This window comes from Cydia pomonella, chromosome 20 (genome assembly GCF_033807575.1).
Source record: "Cydia pomonella isolate Wapato2018A chromosome 20, ilCydPomo1, whole genome shotgun sequence".
In the NCBI taxonomy this organism is placed as follows: Eukaryota; Metazoa; Arthropoda; class Insecta; order Lepidoptera; family Tortricidae; genus Cydia; species Cydia pomonella.
The window spans coordinates 16227492-16255044 of NC_084722.1; the positions used below are offsets into that span (position 1 = coordinate 16227492).

Sequence of the window (27553 nt, forward strand, 5' to 3'; positions counted from 1 at the left end):
TGAGAGTTGATGGAATATAAAATGAAGGACTATTGATTGAAGCGATGGATTAAATACTGGGCTATGGGATAAAAAACGGAATGTATATGACATTATTATAACATAAATTGATTGGCAAACGATAACACTTATTTGTAATCACGCAGCACTTAATTTTTTTTTATACTACGTCGGTGGCAAACACGCATACGGTCCGCCTGATGGTAAACAGTTTCCGTAGCCTATGTACGCCTGCAACTCCAGATGAGTTACCGACCCTAACATCCCCCCCGCCCCCCCTGGTTGAGTTCTGGCAACCTTACTCACCGGCAGGAACACGACACTATGAGTAGGGTCTAGTGTTATTTGGCTGCGGTTTTCTGTAAGGTGGAGGACTTCCCCAGTTGGGCTCCGCTCTAGATCTAGAATGACATTCGCTGCGCCGTGCGGCCACACAAAGCGAGATGACATTCACAATGCCCATACCTCTCTTTTGGACGTAGTTTAAGGACATACCCGGGTACAATTGGCGGGTAGGTACAATAGTTTGTATTACTTATAATATTTTTCACATAACTTCTGTGACAGCTGTCATCTCAAACTCGATACCTTCCCTAAAGGATGTAATCGGGAAAGTGTTAAGATAGAGGAGATAATTTACTCAAAATTAAAACAAACTAAACAAAAGGCAAATAAAATAAGGCGTACAGAAAGTTACATATAGTTATTTGAGTCTGATCAGTAATTATTGACGTTTAAATGACGTCGTGGCGTCTAGAGGCACGGCTTTTTGTAGACACGATTATAATATGACGTCTTTAAAGGCCAAAGGTGCAATGAGTGGTAATGTTGTCATTGAAATCCTAATGCGTCATGAAACATCATCTTTATCATCATCAGCTTATGTGCGTCCCAATGCTTTGGGATAAGGGGTTAAGGCCAGTGCTTGTAGGAACTCATTTATTGAGTCTACATTTGAAGAACTCGTTTTTACGAGACTCGGTCCCTTGGAAGCTTCGTCGAGTCTTTTATTAATATTTTTTTAAGCGCAACTCGAAACTTTCGTCCGTCAACAATTTTATAGGATTTATCTAAATAACAGTAAGGATAGTAGTAGGTACTTATTATATGATTTGTGTACCTAATAACTGTCAATTTTATGTGAGGACAATGCGTCTTGAATTTTTTTGGTAAGACCACATAAGCTTCTACAAAAATCTCGCGTCTTAAGTTGAGAAAAAATCGAGAAAGATGTGTCAGACAACTGTCAGTCATTTGGACCGTTTTTAGAAACTAAAAATATACTGAGAGCTTCGTCTACATATATATTGTCGCTGGGGCAATACGAGATACGATATACGATAAAAGTGCAACCATAATACGGTACCTTACCGTACAGATGTATTTATACGCATCAGTAACTCCATAGTACACGATTTCATACTAACACTAGAAATTTAGGCCACGCGTAAACACACAACGCACTATCTGCGATTGGCTAATAAACAAGGTCAAGCTTATTTACGTAATTAAAGGAATAGATAAAATAATTATAGCACAATGACTTCAATCGATTTGGAATCAATCGATAACTGTATTTAGAATTCAATTCGTATGTGTGGCATCGATATGAAGATAATATGATAATAGAAACCCTATTGCGATCTGGATAAGTCGCGTCTTTCGACATCGGTGCATGGCAAATACTCCATATGATATCATAATAATTGATTGTGTTAAGATGTATAAAGTCTAACTGCATTTGCGTTGCTGCATAACGTATGAAACCGTACTTCGTCATCTACATTAGGTGTAATGAGTGGTTCAGTAAAAAAGTGGCAGTGAATTATCTAGTATATATATATTTTTTAATATAAAGCAGTATTTTTTTTCAGTAATCTGTAGAATAAATATTATATAATAACGATAAAATCATATTGAGAAATATCAGATTGATTGAGTTTTCTCATTTTTATTGCAATGTACTTCGTAACTTTTTGTACAACACAATTTGACAATCTTCACCTGCCGTTTTCCACGATGCCACACTTGAATTTCAATTTTCACAACTAGTTGTATGCTTTTAGGAATATCATCTTACGAGTAAATTATACCAATAAACTCCAGTTCAGTTTAGTTTAGTTTGTTTATTTAGTTTAACTTTGAGGTAGTTACATGGAATTTCCATTTTTGTGTATTTGTGATTTTCACAGAAATTTGTCTCCCATAGAAAAGAGGTTTTTCTATGTCAGAGGTTAGATTGGAGAGACTTCCTATCTACCGAAGATGAACTCCAGTTCATCTTGATTCATCTTGAGACAAATTTCTGCAAAAATCACAAATACACAAAAATGGAAATTCCATGTAACTACCTCAAAGTGAAGTTAAATCAAAAAAGTGCAATATCGAACATAAGACAATTTAATAATGAATAAGTACCTTATCAAACTTAAAGAAAAAACTATGTTTATGAGAAACACCTCATAAATTCTCTCAGAAGACGCTGTTCAAAAAGTCTTAGGAGATATGTAATATAAAAGGCGAACACTTCAATTCGCCCTTTTATTTTAAATACGATTGTATTCAATTGTATAGAATAGTATGCACGGATTACTACAAAACAGCGCTACTTAAAATAAATCACTAAATAAAATGAAAAATCCACATAATGTACTGCTACTTTTATTCTGAACCACTTCTTAATAGGCGTCGTCCAAACACGAAATTATCTTAGACTTAGCACGTGTAATAATAACTAATGAATACATGGTAAAATATACAAGGAATTTGAAAAATCTGACTGTGCCTTCAATCATGATACCCACAACACAAGCCTTCTTGAGGTTACCGTGGGACTTAGTCAATTTGTGTAGGTATGTCCCTATACGTTCCTGTCCCCATACTTTTTACTTACAGGACTTTTTTTATTTGAAATTAATTGACTTTTTATTTATCGTTTAAATTTTTATTGTTCTTGTATTTTCGTAAGTTTTGACATTGTAAATTTATAATTTGGATTTTGTAAGAATTTACCTACTTACTGTTATTCTAATTGTATTGACAATCCTTATTGGAGCTATAATTGTATTTTATTAGTATTGTTATTATTTTCATTTCTATTTTATTTAGACGTGCATGATAGAAATTATTATATTTTTGACATCGATGCAAATTTATTATTATGTCAATTGTCTTTAATGAAATAAATCATCTAATCTATAATATATAGCATTATTATTTATAGTGCTTACAAAGGTATATTGTGAGTGTCGTGTGGGTCAGACCAGGCATGCTTCAGGACAGTGACTTGCACTGTATAATCTCTCCTTAAACACAGTTTAAGCCAATTAGAGAACGACTCATCGGTGCGGTCAATTGCTTAACAGATATGACACTAAGAAACACCTATGACTCCAAAACCAACAGGATTAACTGTCTGTCTGCAATGTAATTATTTCTTATTCATTCTCAATCAGATACAAGGTGCCCGTGAGCATTGCGAGAGATTTTAACGGTGCATTCCTGATATTAAATTAAATTAAATTCGACAAAAAAAAATTTTTTTTTGTTTTTTTTTTTTTTACACTCTTTTTTAACACATAAAACGTAATTTTTATTGATAAACACATAACCTAAAATTAACTAAAAAGTTTTTCTTTTATTTGGGGGTATTAGCCTCTCGAATACATTTTTTTAATTTTTCGATGTCAATCGATAGGTATGTCCAAACTCAAAGTGGCAATACCGTAGTCAAAAATCTGTTTTGTGCCGACTTATGGCGAAAGAATGATTTCGAAAAACATTTAAATATCTCTGAAACTAGGCCTAATCCAGAAAATGTTATATGACATTTTAGTTTCTAAATATTACCAGGAATGCACCGTTAAAATCACTCGCAATGCTCACGGGCACCTTGTATAAGCTACTAAAGTGCGCAAATTTATTTGAGAATGCGCTTTGTTTAATAAGTGTGACTTAAGCAAAACCTTATGTATATTGAAATTTATAACATGTCTTTAAACTAGGCTAAGCTTGTATCTAGGGCATTTGCTTGACTCGACTATGACAGGTTGAACCGCACGCAAACGAACTGATTAACATTAAATATGGCACCGGTAGCTGACATCCCTTAGAATGATTTTAAACGCACGTCGCGCGCTCGATCACTAGAGACGGAGTTGCAGTCAGAGCTCTAGTTGAAGATCCTCGAAAAAGGATCGAAACATGTCGTTTATTCGACTTAATAATATGTGATTAAAATAATGGTAAAACGTTCAAGTCTCACGGGAGTTTTACAGTAAATCATCCCATAGACTATCGGCCAGACAAGATCGCATGCTTGCATGCTTCCCTCTAACATTTTAGGGCTAGTTGCGCCGTTTGTCACTTTTAAAATTTTAGCATAAATTTTACTTGATAAAATTTACTTGTTAAAATTTAAAAGTATGAATTATCAGTGCTTCACCCGAAAGAGTGTAGCGTATTACTGAGCCAGAACCCTTTTGTTTTGCTGCAACGCGCGCTGGTGGCCTAGCGATAAGAGCGTGCAACTTGCAATCCGGAGGTCGCGGGTTCAAACCCCGGCTCGTACCAATGAGTTTTTCGGAACTTATGTACGAAATATGATTTGATATTTACCAGTCGCTTTTCGGTGAAGGAAAACATCGTGAGGAAACCGGAATAATCCCAACAAGGCCTAGTTTACCCTCTGGGTTGGAAGGTCAGATGGCAGTCGCTTTCGTAAAAACTAGTGTCTACGCCAAATCTTGGGATTAGTTGTCAAGCGGACCCCAGGCTCCCATGAGCCGTGGCAAAATGCCGGGACAACGCGAGGAAAAAGAGATTTAATTTAATTTTGGTGTTGCTATGGTTTCTATTCTAGATGTGTGTATTGTGGCAAGCGAATAAATGATTTATCTATCTGTCTACTGTACGGGAAGTTTAACGGTTTTCTGCTGAGTGATGTTAATCAGTCTGTCAATTATGATTGATGCAACCAACCTTTAGTTACTAGGTTTTAGGATTCGCTCGGTATGTCTTTGACAAGGATCACGAGCTGTTTAGAAGCGATGCCTTATTTCTAGTGCCTCATTTAGACCGCGGGGCGTCACGATGCGATTTTAACTACGAGTACATTGTGGACTATTGAGTTTACATCTAATTCAGTCAGTCGATCAAATACCGCGATGTAATGAAACTCGCATGCGAGTTCTCGTGGCGTCTTAGTTAGTTAGTTAGTGCTTCTGGGCATTTTCCGCAAATCGACAACCATTGTGCCTATTTTGCGTGAAACGAGGTAGCGCTACTCTAACCACCCCAGCTCCTCCACGAAGCCTAGCAAAGTTTTCAGGTTGCTAATTGCCTCTCCTAGTGTGCACGGATTCCCTAGGTATTTGTTCCTGTATACTTCTACCTGTTTGCAGTCTAGGAGAATATGTTTTGTTGTTTCTTCTTCTTCCATGCACGCTCTGCACATGGGGCTGTCTGTTTTACCCATATTGTGTAGGTGTTTGTTAAGTGTGTTATGTCCTGTAATTAATCCTACTATTTTACGTAGTTGATGTCTAGGTGTTTTCAGTAGTATTTTGGTGAGTTTGTGGTTCAGTTCCGGTAGAAAATCCTTGGTCTGCCTGCATGTGTCCTTTTCCTTCCAGTATTTATTGTGCAGTTTTCTGTGATGTAGGTCTAGCTGGTTGTTCGTGGCGTCTTATTGAGCTCCTTGTAGATTCAAAAGCCTTACCAAAAGTTGTCCTATCATTTGAGTGTCAAACTGATATATACGCTAACGTCTGCGTAGCTGTCTACACTAATATGCCAGTACGAGCGAGATGGATAGAAAGTAAGTTACGCACGCGATAGCGAATATGTGAGTGTCAAAGTCGTGGTAGCCGTATAGGGTTCATCCATTATTTACGTCACACGATTTGCGAGGTTTTTTGACCCCTCCCCCGCTCCTTGTCACACTTGGTCACATTTGGCTAACACCTCCCCCTTGTGTGACGTCACATTTTTGAAAATTTTGTTTTCAACGAAATCGGCAATTCGAATTAGGTATTATTGATATTATTTTATTGATATATTATCAAAATGTGTTTGTGTTTGCACGTTGTAAAAAAAAAAAAATCTAGTGCTAACCACCAATTATCTGTTAACCTGTTGCTACCGGTGGGAACCTATAATTGGCTCTTTGTTATCTATATATATAACTATTGTACAATCTATAGCTGTTGGTTCTCCGAACAATAAATAATAATAAATAATAATAATAATAAAAGAAATATTACTAATTTTATAAACACAAAAACGATCAGAAAAGAAAATTAAACGATTATCGTTCCAAAAACTCGTTATTTTACTGTACAGCGAATAAAAACCCTTTAAATAAATTTTCGCCTACTGATGAAGTTAATGTGACGTCACAAAGTTTGTGACTCCCTCCTCCCCTTTGTCACAACATGTCACATTTACTTGACCCCCTCCCTCCCCTAAACGTGTGATGTAATTAATGGATGACCCCATAGGAGAAATATTTGGAACGTTCTAATGTCGGATGTTTTATTAAAAATTTGTCTCACAAAGGAGGGATTTTAAATTTGACAGACTTTTATGAATAACACATAACACAGTAAGTCACAAACTTATGTAAGTACCGGTTTGTTTATATGTTAAACACAACTTGTGAAGTGTTGATAAGGAAACCACTTTCCTGAGAAACTCTTGAGTAATATCAATTAGAACGGAGGAAAAATATAACAGCGTAAATGTATGAAACATGTTTCAACATACGACATTAGGTAGTTCATGGCAGAATTGCTATTAATAAACAAACAATTTTACTTTCCTTTTAACGGAAAAACCACTTTACAGTACATATGGTGCTACTTTACCGCACTAGTGCGATAATAAGCATATTGGTGACTATGTCGAAAATTTAAATGGTCAATTCCGAACACGTGTCGAGTTAAAACATTCCCTTCGGTCGTGTTTCAATTTATCACCACTCGTTGCGTATAGTCTTTTTTTCGCACTTGTCTCGTAATGTACTATTACAGTACATATGGTGCTACTTTACCGCACTAGTGCGAAAATTAGTGCTAGTTACATGTGCAAATATTCGTGCGTGCATTCCTATTTTTCGCACTTGTATCGTAATGTACTATTAAATTATATCGAAGCAGAAAGTTAATTTTAGTAGTAGTTAGACTTAACATCACTAATTGGTCATTTACATTACAAATGGGGTGTTTACCAATACGGAACAGTTTTAATGTAATCTTCTCGGGTCACACCGAAATATCGGGAACTCGTAAATAATAGTTATTTACAGTACATATGGTGCTACCTTACCGCACTAGTGCGAAAATTAGTATATTACGTTACTGTGTTGAACATTTAAAGGGCCATATGTACTGTAAAACGTTGTACGATACATGTGCGAATAGGTAATTCGCAAATCGTGTCGATTAGAAACACTCCCTTCGGTCGTGTTTTAATTTGTCGCCACTCGTTTCGAATTTCCTATATTTCGCACTTGTATCGTAATATACTATTACGATATGGGTGTACACATCTTACTCAAAAATATGTCCTATAGCATCTTATTCCAGTGTAATGAGAGCGTAGTACCATATTTATGAGACGATTCTTTCGATACATATTTTTGTACCTGACTGTACGATACATGTGCGAATAGGTAATTCGCAAATCGTGTCGATTTAAAACACTCCCTTCGGTCGAGTGGCGATAAATTAAAACACGACCGAAGGGAGTGTTTTAAATCGACACGAGTTGCGAATTACCTATTCGCACATGTACAGTCGTACAGTCAGGTACAAAAATATGTATCGAAAGAATATAATAATCTCTCATTACACTGGAATAAGATGCTATGGGATTGGATATATGGGATGGGATATATGGGATTTTTACACTTGACTGTACAACGTTTTACATTACATATGACCTTTTAAATTTTCGACATAGTTACATAATGTGCTAATTTACGCATTAGTGAGGAAAAGTAGCACCATATGTACTGTAAATTATTTTTATAGGAGGCAAACGACTACTAGAGTGCGTTCCGGAATTTAAGTTGGAAGTAAGTTCTTTTCTTGAAAATTTAAAGGTCGTATCGGTCCGGTTATACCGTGGTTGACACTATACATTCATAGATACCCATTTGTAATAGTATTTTTAAGTAATACATAGACCCAATTATAGCGGGAAGAAATAATACCTTTTTTCAACTAAATAGAGGCGTCATTCGCGGATGAGGGGAACTACAGTTTGAGTCAAAGCTGAATATTAGCTGGGGTTGAACTCTCGTCAGAGCATAAATATGCAAGCATGTCATAACATTGATTTGTATGACATGCTTGCATATTTATTCCTGAATTATGGATATTATCTGTGTCTGATCAGGGACCCACGAGCATACGCGTGGGGCAATTTCCTCGCGCGTGTGCGCGCTGTGTGTGGTCCCGCCGTATGTAGTTAATTTCACGGTTTTTCCGCATGTGCTCCCCTTGATTGTGGTTTTGATATTAAAACGAGTTTTTAAACATACTGCTATTGTTGTGGTAAATGTGTGGTTTTCCTTATAAATAAGGACTGACACTAAAAACGTAAATTATTTAACGAAAAAAAGGAAATATGATGAATGATAATTCTGAGACATGTTAATCATATACTAGTTCTCTATACAGCAGCAGCGTTGGTGTCCTAGCAATAAAATATATATATTATAGGGACATTCTTACACAAATTGACTAAGTCCCAGGGTAAGCCAAGTTAAGTAATAAGTTTTCAAAGTAAAGGTTGTGGTTTTGAATTGAAGCATGGCTTGTAGTGCTCACTCGATATTTCCAAACGCTTTGCGGCAAAATAAAAACATTGTGAGGGAATCGGATTAATCCCAATAAGCTTGTAGCTCTCTTAGGATGGACCGTTGCCAAGAGTGAACAGGGCGCCCGGAGCCATGGCTTCCGTCCGGCGGTTTCCACGCGAAAGCTATGGTAGCTTTATTAGTTTCCCCTCTTATTATATATAATATAATAGCGGTTTACTGAATAAATGTTCATTATTTAACTGGCTATCATTGTTTCACTAATACTCCTCCTGCCTGGATTTCCATAACAGATTAGTCAATTAGGCAACTTGAACGTTTGCTTTATTCTTAAAAAAACACCGTACATTTTCTTGCATACCATAAAGTTGGGTTTATTCTTATTAAAAAATGGTACACTTTCTTGCATACCATTTGGGTTATATGTTCTTTGCACACTGTAGTCATACAGTCTACAGAAAATACACCACTGAAAGAAGCATTCAATTTGATTATGGTTTGTGGATCTAGATTAAAAAAAAAGTAAAAACACATACCCTCTCCTCCAAATGTGTGACACCAGCCAAGCTTTGATAAAATGTTGGTGTGTCCAGCTCCTGCACCGCATTGGCCTTCCCAGACAGCAACCATTTTGACAGGACCGTTGCGTCCTTGTGAATCAATAGCCAGGAACGGAACTGCTCAAACGTGACTTTATCGTTTGGTCCGAACAGGCTAGTAAGTATTTCAGCACTACGGTGAGCTTCCGTAAAGGGTAAAGATATGTTTTCCATGTGCAGGGCACTGGCAAAGTCCCATTTGTAAATGTAGGTGCCATTGTCACCCTGATTGTTCACGTATAATGTCCACAAAAATCTGAAAGAAGGAACTATATGAGAAAAAATTATAAATGAGTATTCTTTGCTATCAAAACCAACAATATAAATATGAAAGTGAATTAATTAACGTCAGCACAATACAATATATGTAAATTAAGTGAAAAGCATTATGTAACGCAGCATAAGCAATTAATAACTTACATAGTTAATAATCAAAACAATATGATACAATACAATTAAACACTGGAATAAACTGGTTTTCGAATGCCAGGATGTTGATAAGGGATGGGAAAGATGATAAAATAATGTTTATAGGTAATACAAGAAACATTAACTTAATTTACTAACTTTGCAATAAATTAAGCTTAAGTTTATATGTTTAAATATTAAAGTTACGTCAATAAGTTGTTATTGACGTATAAGTTGAGCTTTCTTGACGTCTCAGCGATACCACAACATTTGTAAACATTGCATTGCACCTCTAACAGGAAAACCAACTTAAGTATGAGGTAAGGTACTGATCATGGGAAAATACAGTAACAAAAAAAGAGATAAGGGGATTCTTACTTGATTTTCTCCTCTATGTTCCCTTTAGTCAGGACTACGATGCCACACAGCAGCTCCTTAAAGGCAATTCCTCTCTTGGTGCCACCGCAGGCCTGATACAGCCAGTCTGCGACCTCATAAGGCACTCCGTCGCTCAAAACTTCGCGAACAAACGCCTCCAAGCTCAAGGCCGTCCCGTTCGCGCCGGCACATCTCTTGAACGCTTCGCGAATACGCCTCAACTCGCTATCAGACACTGCAAACAATGATACGCGATTCAAATAAACTCAATTCATCTTCGACGCACTAAACTTTGAACACCACGCATACCTCGTTTCACTGCATCCTCGTAAGATATAAAACAAGGTTTTGAGTCTTTAGCACCCATATTCGCGGGTTTTTAGCACTCATAACATTTTTAAATCATTAATAAACACAAAGAAAGAGAAAATATTACAGCTGACAGCTCACGTCGTATGATCCGTAGCCATATTGAATATTTTTATTTTTTTTCCCCGAACACATTCCGATTGGTTTTGCGATTGGCTGATTTTTTGCACGTTCCGTTACACGTTATCGAACTGTGTAAAATAATGAAATAGTACTTTTCAGTGACTGGTATCAATGAAAATTATAATTAGATATGCATGAATTTATAAGTACTATAGTATATAAGTAGGTAATTAGGTACCTCATAAGTACTAACATTATGTGCCCTACCCGGGTGTCATGTACTGACTACATCCAACTAACATCTTCTGTAATGCACATGACTTTTAATGTTGAATAAATGAAATTAAAGTAAAATAATCTTATTTTGAAACAAAATTAATATATGATACTTTGAGGTATCAAATCAAGTATTTAAGTAATTAAATCAATTTTTTCTGCAAAGGGAAATTCCAGGAAAACGTGCGTTTTAGTCTGTGGCAACCAGCTGATAAATTGACAAATTTGACAAACGTAGTGATTATATGCTCTTTGCAATTCATCTCGCTATTGATTGATGTTTTCCTATCAGAGTTTTGTTATACGTGTTATTGTTTTCGTTTTATTCGCAAAAATCTAAATACATATCTAAATCTTTCCCCATTCCGGCTACATTCTCTCGCCATGAACTTAATGAACATAGCAGAAGTTAATGAAGCTTAAGTTTCCTTTTTATTTCGTTAATTATTTATACCTTAAATGTCCGTGTCTTTGTGCGTTTTGAGTATAGAAATAGACGAGGACCTTCCCGACATGGGCGACAGTCCTGCTGAAATCGGTAGGCATTATTAGAACAGTAATAACTTGTCTAAACATAAGTAACTGAAAGGTCAACAACTTTATCTTTGTTCTCCATTAACTCAAGAGAAATCATAAGTTAGTTAGTAATTTCTAATAACATATGCACATATAGTTTGGCCAGGGACTGTTTCATTTCAAACATAGGTAGAGATAATCATACTGTCTTTGTCTTATGCTAGTACTAGCAGAGTACCCAAAAAAAGGATGAATTTAGTTTTTTTTCTTCTATTTACTAACAAATTGGGTTTTCCAGATTATATACTACAACCTTTCTACAATGAATTGTATATTGATGTGACCAACACCAAAAACAATATTTCAAACACATCTTATTAAAAAAAACTTTTCTTCTACCCTACAGAGGCTGCCAAAGAGCAGAAGAAGAAAGACCGCGGTGCGCGGGAATCCAAAATCATCACAGTTGAGACATATGCCAGTGTCTTGCTTGGTCCCAATCCAGATATTGGTAATTGTCTTTAGTTTTCTTTTTATGAATTTCTTAACACTAATAAAAAATAAGTTGTTCCTTGTGTAAACCAACCTTGCAACCTTGTGTTCTTGTGTCTGTGTTAAACCAGCATGGAAATGCTGAGAACATCATAGACATCACCGGAAACAACAGGGAGCGGCTTGTTTTTGTAAATTCACAGTTTTAATTTTTATTTGTAAGCTTTAGTTGTAATTTAATTTGTAATTTGTCTTCATTGTGTGAATAAATTTTATGATTACAAAAAAATATATTATAAATCACCATCAGCTTATCTTACGGTTTTTGGGGGCCCTTGCGATACACTTCGACCCATAGGGATCTTTTGTGTAATAGGATAGAAAAGAAAAGGATATTAGTTAGAACTAAATAAATAAATGTTATAGGACATTATTACTAAGTCCCACAGTAAGCTCAATAAGGCTTGTGTTGAGGGTACTTAGACAACAATATATTTAATATATAAATATGTATAAAACTTAAATACATAGAAAACACCCATGACTCAGGAACAATTATCCATGCTCATCACACGAATAAATGCCCTTACCAGGATTTGAACCCTGGACCATGAGCTTCGTAGGCAAGGTCACTACTCACTACCCACTAGGCCAAACCAGTCGTCAAGAACTCTAATTGCAGTCATTCCGTGACAGTGTCTTCTTCCTTGTATCCTCATAGCTGAGGGACGTGACGACCATGGACACCCTTCACCAGTGCTCTCCAAGCTGCTCCATCTTGAGCCCGGTGCACGCTAGCCTGTAATGTGGATTTTGTCTCTGACATTATTCTGTCCGTCCAATGCAGTGAATGTGTCACTGAAGCCCCATTTGTAAATCATTTGCATGCTGAATTTTTTGTTATCATCCACTCGCATGTCATTCACATACACATATTATCTCAAGACAGTTTGTCCTTGTTCCTTTGCAAAGGACTCTAAAAATGCTGTTTGTTCCAGTCACAACTTTTCCTCAGGTTAATCAAAGAAAAAGTCATTGCCCCAGGCAAGATTTGGAACATTTCAGATTTTGATTGTACCTAATATGAACATTTTCTTAAGGTATACTACCAACCAGCTCCCGGCGGTCACCGCCCAAAGACAGCATCATACCAGACGATGATGATACCATTAGCTTCTTCTGTGGGAACCCTCTTGTTGAGGTTACTAAAGGGGTGCTGCATCTGTACAAGGAAAAGTGAGTATGGTAACTAAGGAATGAAAATTATGATGGGAAACAATTGATTTTTAAATTTAGTCCTTTTCTCTGCAACATCTCTAGATTTTCTCAAACTTTACTTACTTCAATTTATTGGTCCGGAAATACGGAAATACTATATATCCGGTACAATGAGTGATGACGATAATTATGTACTTAAAGGAATTTCATACAGCCTCACACACCTAGGTCTGTAAATCAACCTTCTTTTGTTTTTTAAATTTCAAATTGTGACACAACGTCTTGGCATTCAACCATCAAATAGTAGTTGATTTTTAATTTGTTTTTAGCTATGTAAACCTACGAATAAAACAAATTGATTACAACTTTTTTTTGTTTCATTGCATGTTTGAGAAATGCACTAAGTATACTAATCTCGGCAAGAAACGGGGTTACCGGCCGCGTATCACTATTCGTGTCTATATCTACTTGGCCTGCAAGTCCCGCAACCCTTTGTTTCCCCAGCCTCTAGTAATGCACAATTTTGTTTTACCCTCTTTTTGTATTATTTTTTTGCGTTATTTTAGTGAGGCTAGAACTCACGAATTTATATATAAATCTCTATAATAATTTGTAATTTTGTTGAGGTGATATTGTAATTGACACTTCGAGCAACACAGGGAAGGGAGACGGCATTCATACTATTTCCCCTCTGCCAAAGTACTGGCACAACTGTGCCTATGGCGGTGCATGTTGTGACTCGTCCGTACACAAAAAGAGATCGAGGTGTGCAAGATTTGTCTTTGACGTGTGTCATTTTTTATGTATTTGTGTCGTCATAGCCGGATCCACACAGAGAGAGCATACGCGCGAGGCAATTTCCTCGCTCGCTCGCTCGCTCTGTGTGGACCCGCCTAATACAGATTGGATTTTGTATGTAGTGAGTGAGAAGTGTGACTGTGTGCACGTTTCCCCCCTCGCTTCGGCTCCTCCCTTCCGACGTGTCAGAAGCCGGTGTTGCTCTGCGGATTGACATATTAGAGAATTGACATATTAAATTTTATTTATACTACATAAAAAATCTACTTATTTAACATCTTCAGCAAAGGCGTGAAGTTTGTCCCTGTAAAGACCAACTTTTTTCATTTGTAGCGAGCTGAAGGAAGCTCCAGAGGCCAAGATGCTGTGCCTCCTCTCCGTGCCAGGGTCGCTCGGCGCTAGCGACCTCCTGGCCTTCGCGGCAGCCTGCCAACAGGACATTGCGCACGTCCGAGTGCTACGCGACGGGTCGCCCGACCACTATATGGCTTTACTTACGTAAGTAAGCTCACATTCTCCCATGGCGCGCAACCGAGCCCGATCCTTAGCTCTCCTTCTCTAATCACTGCCTGCTGCCTTCTGGATATTATAGCCCCACCTAGTTACAGGACTTCAAAGGCCGAAGGCACAGTTGCAAAGGCCGAAGGTCGAACTCTGCATGGGCCGAAGGTCTGGAGCGTCCGACAGGTGTGCGCTTCCTGCAAGTATCATAATTCCGAAGGCCTTGCCTTTAATGTTTAAACACAATACAAGTGACCAACTAATTTTTGTATCAAGCAGATACGTCTTCGAGCGATACTACAAATTTTACTTGAAAGAATAAATGATAGCGGGTAGGCTATACCAGAGAGTAGAGACACAAATGGTTTTATTGAGGCGTCCTGGACAGCCATTGCAAAGGCCCAGTGCCGGATTAAGATATTTTGATGCCCTAAGCATTTCTAGATCATGGTGCCCCCTCATCAAGATTACGTTGAATTTTCTTGGTAAATTGAGTGACGTTTATTGTCGCATTACTTCTGAGAATAGAATTTTCAATCCGTCACATCATTTTATTACGGAAATTGACAGTAGGCATAAGGTTAAGTGTCAGAAAATTCGACACCCCCGTGCTTCGCATAAGGCCGGAGGCCGAGCCAACCAATGTCCAAGAGTAAGCGAAGACGTAAAACATAGGCCGTACTCCGCACAGGGTTTTGCAACCTCTATAGCTTTCCTGCGAAGCTCATTCGTGTGAGGGCAAAGGCCGAGCTTCAGTAGGGGCTTAGCCATTGGAGGTAATTTTAGAACTTAATCAAACGCGATTAAGTCCCGTTTTCTTAAATAATAATGTGTCACAATTAGGCCAATAAAATTAGATTTTTTCGAATTTGGTCCTAAAAATGCGTGTAATGCGAGTTTGCTCCATTCCAGGAGGTGTGCATAAATGTTTCCTCTTTTTCAGTTTTTTGCTTGTAAATCAAAAACGGTACGTCTGACTGAAAATTTGTTCTAATTATGATTAAAATTGATATCTGAGGATCCAAAATGTAATTTAACTATGTTCTTGCAATAAAATATATTGATTGATTGATTGATTGAAGGTACCTTAATATGTATTCGTCGTAAATTGTAAAAAAAGGTCGACATTTTTTATTTTTGTTAAAATCATGTTAATAATCCTTCTTACCAGTGTCAGATTCACCAAGTGCTATTGTAATTGATAGTGGGTTCCTTCTACATCGAGTGTGCCAAGCCACAGGAAATCATGTACAGGAAAAAAATATCTCTTAAGGATCCCAAAATGTATGCACACCTCCTGGGATAAAGCAAACTTGGATTACACGGTATTTATGACCAAATGAAAATATTAAAACAATTTCCAGCTTGCTGGGAATTAATTACTCAAAACGCTATTTCTGGATCTAATTTGATTGGCCTAAATCGTGAAAGTTTAAATCAGTGTTTTTAAAGGCAAGTCTAAGGCTGAACGCGCGGAGCGTTCGATCGGCGCTTACGGATGAGGCCAAAGGTCGAGCTGGAAGAAAGCATGGCTTGAATTTGACTAATGGCCAGGTATGAATGGCTGGGCGTCCGGAGCGTCCGATCGCGGCGCGTTATCATACAATACAACCAATGGCGAGGTGTGAGCAAGGCAGGAGACCCAGCTGCGAGAGAGAACAGCTTTGATTTGGATCCATGGCAAAGTGAAAGTGAGGCAGTTTGCATAAAGTAGAAGCCCTTAGCGTCGCATAAGACCTAACGCCGAACTGCAAAAGAGTGGCTTGAAATCCAACCTATGTAATCACGGTTCTCCTACTGCCTTTGCTTAACTCGAAAGCGCAACTTGAAAAGCTTTTGGGTTTCGGCCTTCGCGGGGCCCTTTATAACACTTTGACAATAGGTCGCAGGTCGCAGCAACTCGGCCTGACCGACACATCTGGCGTACAAGAGAGCAATTTACGCTACAAAATCGGTAATCTACATCGAGAAAATCGGTGGACCACAACAACCCGACAATTTTTTGGCCATGAGCTTTGAGGGCCTCCGCGTAAGGTTGGAGATGTGCTTTCGTGTCCTCACTCTCTTACGACCCTTCGTTATTAGATAGGTACTTGCACACGTATCAAGAAGTTACGTGTACATAAGTACTTACATTACGACTGCGATGCTGATGCAGCCTGCGCGTTTTTTTTTTCATATGATTTTGGTGCCCCCCTAGACGTGGTGCCCTAAGCAAGTGCTTATTTTGCTTAATGGTTAATCCGGCAGTGCAAAGGCCGAAGTCCGAGACCCTGTAGGAGTGAAGGCCCGAAGCGTCAGAAAGAGGCACGTCACACGCGAGGCCGAAGATCGAGCTGCGAAAGGTTGGTGCTCAAACACAGAACAGAAGTCGGTACAAGTGTCTAAATGTGGAGCCGAGCTCCGAGTAGGGCCGAAAACCCGGAGTGTCCGACAGGTGCGCGCTTCCCGTAAATTTCCCAAGTACCTTAACTGCATAGTTCGGCCTATGCGCTATTCCGTGTAGGGCCGAAGGCCCGAAACATTCTAGAAAACGCGGATGACGATCAGACGGACTTTAGCCACTCATGTTTTCCGTTCTGAAGTCAAAGGTTAATTTTCTTCTCAGGTTCCGCAGCAACGAAGCGGCCCGCGAATTCCACAGCGCATTCGACGGGGTCCCATACAGCAGCCTCGAGCCCGCAGCGCTGTGCCGCGCGGCCTGGGTGGCGCGCGTGTCCAGCGCGCGCAGCGGGGCGCCGCCCCCCGCGCACACGGAGCTGCCCACCTGCCCCGTGTGCCTCGGTTAGTATCCACAGTTCGACGTCCCATACAGCAGCCTCGAGCCCGCAGCGCTGTGCCGCGCGGCCTGGGTGGCGCGCGTGTCCAGCGCGCGCAGCGGGGCGCCGCCCCCCGCGCACACGGAGCTGCCCACCTGCCCCGTGTGCCTCGGTTAGTATCCACAGTTCGACGTCCCATACAGCAGCCTCGAGCCCGCAGCGCTGTGCCGCGCGGCCTGGGTGGCGCGCGTGTCCAGCGCGCGCAGCGGGGCGCCGCCCCCCGCGCACACGGAGCTGCCCACCTGCCCCGTGTGCCTCGGTTAGTATCCACAGTTCGACGTCCCATACAGCAGCCTCGAGCCCGCAGCGCTGTGCCGCGCGGCCTGGGTGGCGCGCGTGTCCAGCGCGCGCAGCGGGGCGCCGCCCCCCGCGCACACGGAGCTGCCCACCTGCCCCGTGTGCCTCGGTTAGTATCCACAGTTCGACGTCCCATACAGCAGCCTCGAGCCCGCAGCGCTGTGCCGCGCGGCCTGGGTGGCGCGCGTGTCCAGCGCGCGCAGCGGGGCGCCGCCCCCCGCGCACACGGAGCTGCCCACCTGCCCCGTGTGCCTCGGTTAGTATCCACAGTTCGACGTCCCATACAGCAGCCTCGAGCCCGCAGCGCTGTGCCGCGCGGCCTGGGTGGCGCGCGTGTCCAGCGCGCGCAGCGGGGCGCCGCCCCCCGCGCACACGGAGCTGCCCACCTGCCCCGTGTGCCTCGGTTAGTATCCACAGTTCGACGTCCCATACAGCAGCCTCGAGCCCGCAGCGCTGTGCCGCGCGGCCTGGGTGGCGCGCGTGTCCAGCGCGCGCAGCGGGGCGCCGCCCCCCGCGCACACGGAGCTGCCCACCTGCCCCGTGTGCCTCGGTTAGTATCCACAGTTCGACGTCCCATACAGCAGCCTCGAGCCCGCAGCGCTGTGCCGCGCGGCCTGGGTGGCGCGCGTGTCCAGCGCGCGCAGCGGGGCGCCGCCCCCCGCGCACACGGAGCTGCCCACCTGCCCCGTGTGCCTCGGTTAGTATCCACAGTTCGACGTCCCATACAGCAGCCTCGAGCCCGCAGCGCTGTGCCGCGCGGCCTGGGTGGCGCGCGTGTCCAGCGCGCGCAGCGGGGCGCCGCCCCCCGCGCACACGGAGCTGCCCACCTGCCCCGTGTGCCTCGGTTAGTATCCACAGTTCGACGTCCCATACAGCAGCCTCGAGCCCGCAGCGCTGTGCCGCGCGGCCTGGGTGGCGCGCGTGTCCAGCGCGCGCAGCGGGGCGCCGCCCCCCGCGCACACGGAGCTGCCCACCTGCCCCGTGTGCCTCGGTTAGTATCCACAGTTCGACGTCCCATACAGCAGCCTCGAGCCCGCAGCGCTGTGCCGCGCGGCCTGGGTGGCGCGCGTGTCCAGCGCGCGCAGCGGGGCGCCGCCCCCCGCGCACACGGAGCTGCCCACCTGCCCCGTGTGCCTCGGTTAGTATCCACAGTTCGACGTCCCATACAGCAGCCTCGAGCCCGCAGCGCTGTGCCGCGCGGCCTGGGTGGCGCGCGTGTCCAGCGCGCGCAGCGGGGCGCCGCCCCCCGCGCACACGGAGCTGCCCACCTGCCCCGTGTGCCTCGGTTAGTATCCACAGTTCGACGTCCCATACAGCAGCCTCGAGCCCGCAGCGCTGTGCCGCGCGGCCTGGGTGGCGCGCGTGTCCAGCGCGCGCAGCGGGGCGCCGCCCCCCGCGCACACGGAGCTGCCCACCTGCCCCGTGTGCCTCGGTTAGTATCCACAGTTCGACGTCCCATACAGCAGCCTCGAGCCCGCAGCGCTGTGCCGCGCGGCCTGGGTGGCGCGCGTGTCCAGCGCGCGCAGCGGGGCGCCGCCCCCCGCGCACACGGAGCTGCCCACCTGCCCCGTGTGCCTCGGTTAGTATCCACAGTTCGACGTCCCATACAGCAGCCTCGAGCCCGCAGCGCTGTGCCGCGCGGCCTGGGTGGCGCGCGTGTCCAGCGCGCGCAGCGGGGCGCCGCCCCCCGCGCACACGGAGCTGCCCACCTGCCCCGTGTGCCTCGGTTAGTATCCACAGTTCGACGTCCCATACAGCAGCCTCGAGCCCGCAGCGCTGTGCCGCGCGGCCTGGGTGGCGCGCGTGTCCAGCGCGCGCAGCGGGGCGCCGCCCCCCGCGCACACGGAGCTGCCCACCTGCCCCGTGTGCCTCGGTTAGAATTGTTTGCCACCGACGTAGCAATATAAAAAAACTGTAATTGGTATCCATATCTTAATCATTGGCGCTACTTTGTATTAAATAGCTGTTGGGTCTCCGTAACATAAATAAATAAATAATAGAACCTATTCTCTAAATTTTACAACAAACAGTTGAATAATGCGAGTTGTAGTAATTTCGTTATCTGTAGATCTAGCGTTCGAAATGAAACGAAATGTTCTAACACCAAACTTTTTTTCCAGAACGTATGGACGAAAGCGTAGCCGGCGTACTCAGCGTGCAGTGCGCGCACGCCTTCCACGCGGACTGCCTCGTGAGATGGCGAGATGCTTCCTGCCCTGTCTGCCGCTGCGCGCAGACCCCCGAACCCAGAGGTCACGCTACTTGTGCTATGTGCGATGAGGAGCAGGATTCTTCTGCTTTAGGTAAGTTCATTTGAGCGCTCGTCGCCCCGCTACCCGCTATCGTTCAGTCCGCAGCCTTAGAATCGGTTACACCAAAAAATCTCACTGTTCAATTAAAATTCATTTCAAATTCATATCACTGTTAATATATAAACAAATAAAATGTTCGCCAAATCTTATTGTATGGGAAGTTTTATAGTTCACTGCTGATCAGTGTTTCCAGAGTGACTTTATTCGGCCAAATTTTGGCCAAATTTTCGATCCAATCTTAAATTTTTCTGTGTGATTTTTTTACGATATTGTGCTATACAGTAGAATCCGGATATAACGACCTTCAAGGGACCGGCGATATTATGTCGTACTAACCGGATGACGTATAAAACGGATATGTATTTACATATGTATGTAATTATGTATTGGACCGAACTTGAGTAAATAATATCGACGCTAAAAACGGTTAGTCGTTATAAGCGACGTCGTTATAAATGAATTCTACTGTATACACGACACGACGTGTGTGTGTACTGGTGGACTTATGAATCATATCACTGATTTGTAGAAGAAGGCCTAGTGGAGGGCCGCGAGCACAGCGGCATCTTCGAAGGGCAGCCGGACGGCGAGGGCGGCTCGCTGTGGATCTGCCTTATCTGTGGAAACGTCGGCTGTGGACGGTAAAAAAAAAGTCTGCCAAACAAGTTTGTCAGTAGAAATAGTCCAGTCAGACGCGCCATCCGTAAAAGAAGTAGATTCTTGTAGTGTCGATTACTACTGATAGCGCTAGGTAACAATATAAAGGATATAAAGCTAAAATTAACACAGATACGGTTACAATACAGGTGTATGGGAGCAAAGCTCGGAAACCGGTTAAATTTCCAAACCGTTATCATGTACTTGGCGCAAAACCTTTTAATTTCGGTTTCACTCGAAAAACCGTTATTTTTAAACCGGTTTTAATGAGAACAGGTCTTGTCAAATTAACCGGTTTAGAGCAATAAAAACCGGTTAATTCCTATGTCGGTGTCTATGTTTACGTGGCACACCACCAGGTCGGCCGGCCGTTTCGTCGCTCATCGAATAAACCGGTTTTTTTAGGTTACTATAAAGTTCTTAAAACGTTGGGGTTCTTATAAAAGTTCGGAGGAAAACCGAAATAAACCGGTATTTACCGGTATTTTATAAACCAGTTCCGAGCCTTGTATAGGAGTAACAAATTAATTTTTGAGTCAGCAGAAGTAGTTTTATATAGATACAGTTTAATGAGCGAGAAAAACGGCAAGGTCCACCGGGGCGACTTTTAGTAATGTTTTGTTTGAAGCAACTGAATCACATTCTTCTTATACACATTGTCGGACATGTTGAAAATGTCCATTTCATTAAAATGGACTCACTACCTGTGAGTTCGTATAATTGACTTCCTGTATCTACTATATTTTTCTATGTTAATGTCACAGCTGTTGGATCTCCAAATAAAAAAAAAATACAAATTGTTACATTTTATAAGCGGCGGCGGATTGTCAATTTTATTTTTGCAATATTCTTTAACGAATTAACATGTATACGCGTTTAAATGTGATAGTATAAAAGTGTGTTGTAAATGGCGTCACAATTCTTATTTCACAAAATATGAGTAACTAGAGTGTACAAAGTGATCCTTCGAACCGGATCTATTGAATTAGTGGTGAAAAACGAACAATCGCAGTGAAATAAGAACGTTTTCGAGAGATTATAGACGTCGCGCATCGAACATTCTAGAACAAAAATAAAAAGCTTGACAATCCGCCGCCGCTTATATAGGTCGCTGGGAACTCGTAACGCGCGATGTATGCAGAGCAGCGCCATCTACCATGAAATTGAGTAAACTTTCTTGCTTGCCGCAACACATTTAACCAGCCTGTATAGTGGATCACGTTTTCCAGCATTGTGCGCAGCGCCCGCGTCGGTGCGCGGTAGCAAATATTTGCTATGGCAGAGGCAGAGGCGTGATTTCTGTGATTTCAGATATTGTTATGTTCATATGAATATTTATTTTTCTATGTTTGATATGCTTTTAATTTCCTACTTAGGTATGAAAAGGGTCACGCTGCGAAACACTTCCTGACATCGAATCACACGTATGCCCTGCAACTGGGATCGAACAGGGTGTGGGATTATGCTGGTGAGATGTATTTACAATCTCACTTTTATATCTCTCTCTGCTTTAACTAGCTTCCTTTATTTTTGAAACTTATTGAAATTTACTATCAGTATTGAATTATAGTCACAGCTTTCAGGTAGTTATAGTTTTTCTCTCATTGCCCTATTTTACTCGTAACTAAGCAACCTATATAAAATTCTTAATTATAGGCGATAACTTCGTCCACCGCCTAGTCCAAAACAAGGCCGACGGCAAACTTGTCGCGTCCGACACCGGCGAGGCCTGCGGCGGCGACAAGCTCGACTCCGCACAGCTGGAGTTCACACACATACTCACACAACAGCTGGACAGCCAGCGGCAGTATTACGAGGGTCGGATACAGGAGTGAGTACCGTAGTGAGCCTTATTGCTATGTAGATAAGGTCTGGAGTGCGACTCCGTACAGCTGGAGTTCACACACATACTCACACAACAGCTGGACAGCCAGCGGCAGTATTACGAGGGTCGGATACAGGAGTGAGTACCATAGTGAGCCTTATTGCTATGTAGATAAGGTCTGGAGTGCGACTCCGTACAGCTGGAGTTCACACACATACTCACACAACAGCTGGACAGCCAGCGGCAGTATTACGAGGGTCGGATACAGGAGTGAGTACCGTAGTGAGCCTTATTGCTATGTAGATAAGGTCTGGAGTGCGACTCCGTACAGCTGGAGTTCACACACATACTCACACAACAGCTGGACAGCCAGCGGCAGTATTACGAGGGTCGGATACAGGAGTGAGTACCGTAGTGAGCCTTATTGCTATGTAGATAAGGTCTGGAGTGCGACTCCGTACAGCTGGAGTTCACACACATACTCACACAACAGCTGGACAGCCAGCGGCAGTATTACGAGGGTCGGATACAGGAGTGAGTACCGTAGTGAGCCTTATTGCTATGTAGATAAGGTCTGGAGTGCGACTCCGTACAGCTGGAGTTCACACACATACTCACACAACAGCTGGACAGCCAGCGGCAGTATTACGAGGGTCCGATACAGGAGTGAGTACCGTAGTGAGCCTTATTGCTATGTAGATAAGGTCTGGAGTGCGACTCCGTACAGCTGGAGTTCACACACATACTCACACAACAGCTGGACAGCCAGCGGCAGTATTACGAGGGTCCGATACAGGAGTGAGTACCGTAGTGAGCCTTATTGCTATGTAGATAAGGTCTGGAGTGCGACTCCGTACAGCTGGAGTTCACACACATACTCACACAACAGCTGGACAGCCAGCGGCAGTATTACGAGGGTCGGATACAGGAGTGAGTACCGTAGTGAGCCTTATTGCTATGTAGATAAGGTCTGGAGTGCGACTCCGTACAGCTGGAGTTCACACACATACTCACACAACAGCTGGACAGCCAGCGGCAGTATTACGAGGGTCGGATACAGGAGTGAGTACCGTAGTGAGCCTTATTGCTATGTAGATAAGGTCTGGAGTGCGACTCCGTACAGCTGGAGTTCACACACATACTCACACAACAGCTGGACAGCCAGCGGCAGTATTACGAGGGTCGGATACAGGAGTGAGTACCGTAGTGAGCCTTATTGCTATGTAGATAAGGTCTGGAGTGCGACTCCGTACAGCTGGAGTTCACACACATACTCACACAACAGCTGGACAGCCAGCGGCAGTATTACGAGGGTCGGATACAGGAGTGAGTACCGTAGTGAGCCTTATTGCTATGTAGATAAGGTCTGGAGTGCGACTCCGTACAGCTGGAGTTCACACACATACTCACACAACAGCTGGACAGCCAGCGGCAGTATTACGAGGGTCGGATACAGGAGTGAGTACCGTAGTGAGCCTTATTGCTATGTAGATAAGGTCTGGAGTGCGACTCCGTACAGCTGGAGTTCACACACATACTCACACAACAGCTGGACAGCCAGCGGCAGTATTACGAGGGTCGGATACAGGAGTGAGTACCGTAGTGAGCCTTATTGCTATGTAGATAAGGTCTGAAGTTCGACTCCGCACAGCTGGAGTTCACACACATACTCACACAACAGCTGGACAGCCAGCGGCAGTATTACGAGGGTCGGATACAGGAGTGAGTACCGTAGTGAGCCTTATTGCTATGTAGATAAGGTCTGAAGTTCGACTCCGCACAGCTGGAGTTCACACACATACTCACACAACAGCTGGACAGCCAGCGGCAGTATTACGAGGGTCGGATACAGGAGTGAGTACCGTAGTGAGCCTTATTGCTATGTATCCTTAAAAGATAGACATTTAACATCGCGGACTTTTTTGTAGACCTATGAAAGAGAGACAACCCCATCATACATTGTGTTGTTACTTATAGCTCAAACGGAGCGAACTACGGAGCGTTTTCGATTAAAGCTCCTAGCCGGTGTGATTTTTTCCGACAACATCGTTTTATTTTAATCAATTTACACAAAACCTTAACAAGTTATATACTAAAACCTACCTCAAGAATCACTATTGATAGATGAAACTCGTATGAAAATCCGTTCAGTAGTTTTTAGTTTTGGGGTAGTTTTATAAGATGGAGTGAATTGTCATTTTCCCCTAGACTTGCGGCAGCTAGGTTGCGTGATAGTCGTGCACATAGCGAATAATTCCATGTTAGTACAGTCACTATATATAAAAAACCGACCCTACCCGTGAATAATCAGTTCTTGTCATAATATTTTGAACTTGTCGCGTTTTTCAGGTTTAATTTCCAAAATATCGATCCTAGAAGAAAAATTGTTTGGACCAAACTTGTAGAGAATCAAATTTCCTACAATTTTTGTCCTCACGATTTTACTGTAAAATCAAAAATGGTCGAGTTATTCAAGTAAAACCGTTTTTTTGAAAAAAAAAAAAACAATTTTCGAATAAACGCAGGAGCCTGATTCAGTCTACTTTTTGAATTTACACTCCCAGGGACCCCCCCCCCCGAGGGATCTACGAAAAAAAAATCCAAGAACTAATTATTCACGGGTAGGGCCGGTTTTTTGGATATAATATAATGACTGTACTGTGTTTCAGACTAGAAGCGGCGCACTCGTCGGAGACGGCGGCGCTGCGCGCGCGCGGCGCGGCGGGCGCGGCGGCCGCGGCGGCGGCGCGCGCGCGGCTCGCCGCGCTGGAGAAGGACAACAAGGCTTTGGAGAGGAAGCTGCACCAGCTCACCGCCAAGTCAGTGCTGCCCAACACTTACTGCTGCCGTACAATAACATAAATAAAATAAATAAATATTATAGGACATTATTACACAAATTGACTAAGTCCCACAGTAAGCTTAATAAGGCTTGTGTTGAGGGTACTTAGACAACAATATACACCGTGGGCCAATTAAACCCGATAGATTTTAACCACGCATTCCTGAGGTTATAAGGAGCAAAAAATGTTATATGAGTTTTGGCCAAATTCAAAATTTTGTTTTCTAGAAAATGATAAATTGGTTCCAGGTCATATTTTGCATTGTTTTGTATGTTTTGTTACTTTAGGTACTTGCGTGTAGTACACAACTAAATGGGTAATTTATAATTTCGTAATTTACGTTTCTTTGTAATAGTTTTCTTAGTAACGTAGGAAGCTTTAGGCCTATTTTTAATTAATTTATGTAAGTCATATTTGTAAAATGCTGTTTGTTTAAAAAAAAAATAAGTTTAGTTTATTTTTCAAGTAGGCGTATTAGGTACAATACGCTTATAACGTCAAATAAAGCTACGCTGGCTCTAACCCTACACATTTGGACCGAAAACATTTAATTGCCTTCTAAATGTACCCCAATACGAGTATATCTGCAATGGTTAACATTAAAGAAAAGTTTATTTAACGAAACTTCGAAGTATAAGTTGGTAAAATGTAAAAATGCGAAAATAACCATTCTACTGTAATACCATGGTTGCAACGAATAAATGAATGAATGAATGTCGCAAGCAAGGTATGATACAGGTAAATTTCAACGCCATAGCCGGACGTTAACCATAGATTAATATGTAATGTAATTAATAATATGTACCTAAATATTTTTCTCACTTGATGGTCTCATCGGAAGACCAGCGCTGGAAGCCACCAGGAACATGCTGAGATGAGGCCATTTCGTGGCACTTTATAAATAAATAATAAATATTATAGGACATTATTACACAAATTGACTAAGTCCCACAGTAAGCTCAATAAGGCTTGTATTGAGGGTACTTAGACAACGATATATATATAATATAAATATTTATAAATACTTAAATACATAGAAAACACCCATGACTCAGGAACAAATATCCATGCTCATCACACGAATAAATGCCCTTACCAGGATTTGAACCCGGGACCATCAGCTTCGTAGGCAGGGTCACTACCCACTAGGCCAAACCGGTCGTCAAACTTATACTTATATATACTACTTCCTTTGTTTTTGTTATATCATGTAATTTAATGAGTCTTGTTTGTGTTTATGAATAAAAATTATTCTATTCTATTCTAATGGCATATTTCTTACAGAGTAACATCACTGCAGAGCTCCCTGGCCGAAGAGCGAGGCTTGGCGGCGGCCATGGCCGCCAACCAGGCCGAGTGGCAAGCTAGAGCGCAAGCTAGGGAGGAAGAGTTCAAAACACAGGTAAATTCTACATTTGCATGGATGTTCGAACCTACGCGCCTACATTTTTCGAAGTTTTTTTTTTCTTTTGCCAGATATATTATCTGTATATATAAATAAAAAATAAATGTTATAGAACAATATTAAACAAATTGACTATTTACACAATAATATATATAATATATAAATATTTATAAATACTTAAATACAACCCACCCATGACTCACGAACAAAAATTCACTCAAATAAATGCCCTTACCAGGATTTCAACCCGGGACCATCGGCTTCACTTCATAGTCATATAATATTTATTTATATTTATATGTTTCTTACTATTTTGATGCCTGACAAAAGTAAAGTTCTATAAATATTGTGGCAACCCAGCTTTGTCAGAAGAAAAAGGCGGTAAATTTGTAAATGTAGCCGCGAAGGACAGGTCTCTCATACATTTTTTTTTCGCGTCTTTTCCTACTCAAAAAGTTGGGTTTCTTGGCATCGACATTAACGTCATAGTTTAATAGAATTTTGATATTTACGGTAGCATAGTCACACTTTGCCATTAAAAATGCCACGCAGAGTTAGCATGGTCGGACTCTAACAATTGAAATGTTTTCGTCAGGTAACTGAACTAAAAGAGCAGCTCCGTGACGTGATGTTCTTCGTCGAAGCCCGGGGGCAGCTCGAGCGCACAGAGACGGCCAGCCGGGACGAGATCGCCGAAGCCAGCGTCAGTGTGGCCCCCGCGGCCAAGCCTAGAAGGAAGCGCCGATAGCGGCCAAATACTTAGCATCCGCGTCGATACTTCGGCGTTTTTTAACCGTTAACTCTGATGTTAATAAAATAAATAAGTCTTCTATAGTGTTGATTTTATGGTTTACGATTATGACTTTCAAATTATACTAAACTTTATTTATTTACTTTAGTCTATTAATTGTGAAATGGTAGTAATTGTGGTCATTCAAACTATTCTTAAGCGT

The 27553-nt window shown here is 42.3% G+C and overlaps 2 protein-coding genes and 1 long non-coding RNA gene across 3 annotated transcripts in view; 2 read left to right on the plus strand and 1 right to left on the minus strand.

Moving 5' to 3' along the window:
- The window catches only part of LOC133529336 (ubiquitin carboxyl-terminal hydrolase 32), a 110050-nt gene extending 99386 nt beyond the window's left edge, over positions 1-10664 (minus strand). The window contains exons 1-3 of the mRNA XM_061867032.1: positions 10519-10664; positions 10210-10444; positions 9361-9679 (exon numbers count right to left, since the gene is read on the minus strand). Coding sequence (XP_061723016.1) covers positions 9361-9679; positions 10210-10444; positions 10519-10576 — 612 coding nt within the window. The 5' untranslated portion in view covers positions 10577-10664. The remainder of the gene's footprint in view (positions 1-9360; positions 9680-10209; positions 10445-10518) is intronic.
- A 514-nt stretch (positions 10665-11178) lies between these two features.
- Positions 11179-27375, plus strand: LOC133529261 (BRCA1-associated protein). Its single transcript, XM_061866950.1, has 12 exons — positions 11179-11455; positions 11840-11944; positions 13026-13161; positions 14275-14439; positions 17051-17226; positions 19679-19861; positions 20400-20511; positions 21904-21995; positions 22184-22358; positions 25022-25171; positions 26480-26597; positions 27196-27375. Exons 1-12 carry the CDS (start codon positions 11377-11379, stop codon positions 27346-27348), a joined length of 1644 nt encoding a protein of 547 aa, XP_061722934.1. The 5' UTR covers positions 11179-11376; the 3' UTR covers positions 27349-27375.
- LOC133529262 (uncharacterized) lies at positions 23151-24840 on the plus strand. Its single transcript, XR_009801113.1, has 2 exons — positions 23151-24206; positions 24623-24840. It is a non-coding gene; the product is annotated as an uncharacterized LOC133529262 (long non-coding RNA).
- Positions 27376-27553: the final 178 nt, after the last annotated feature.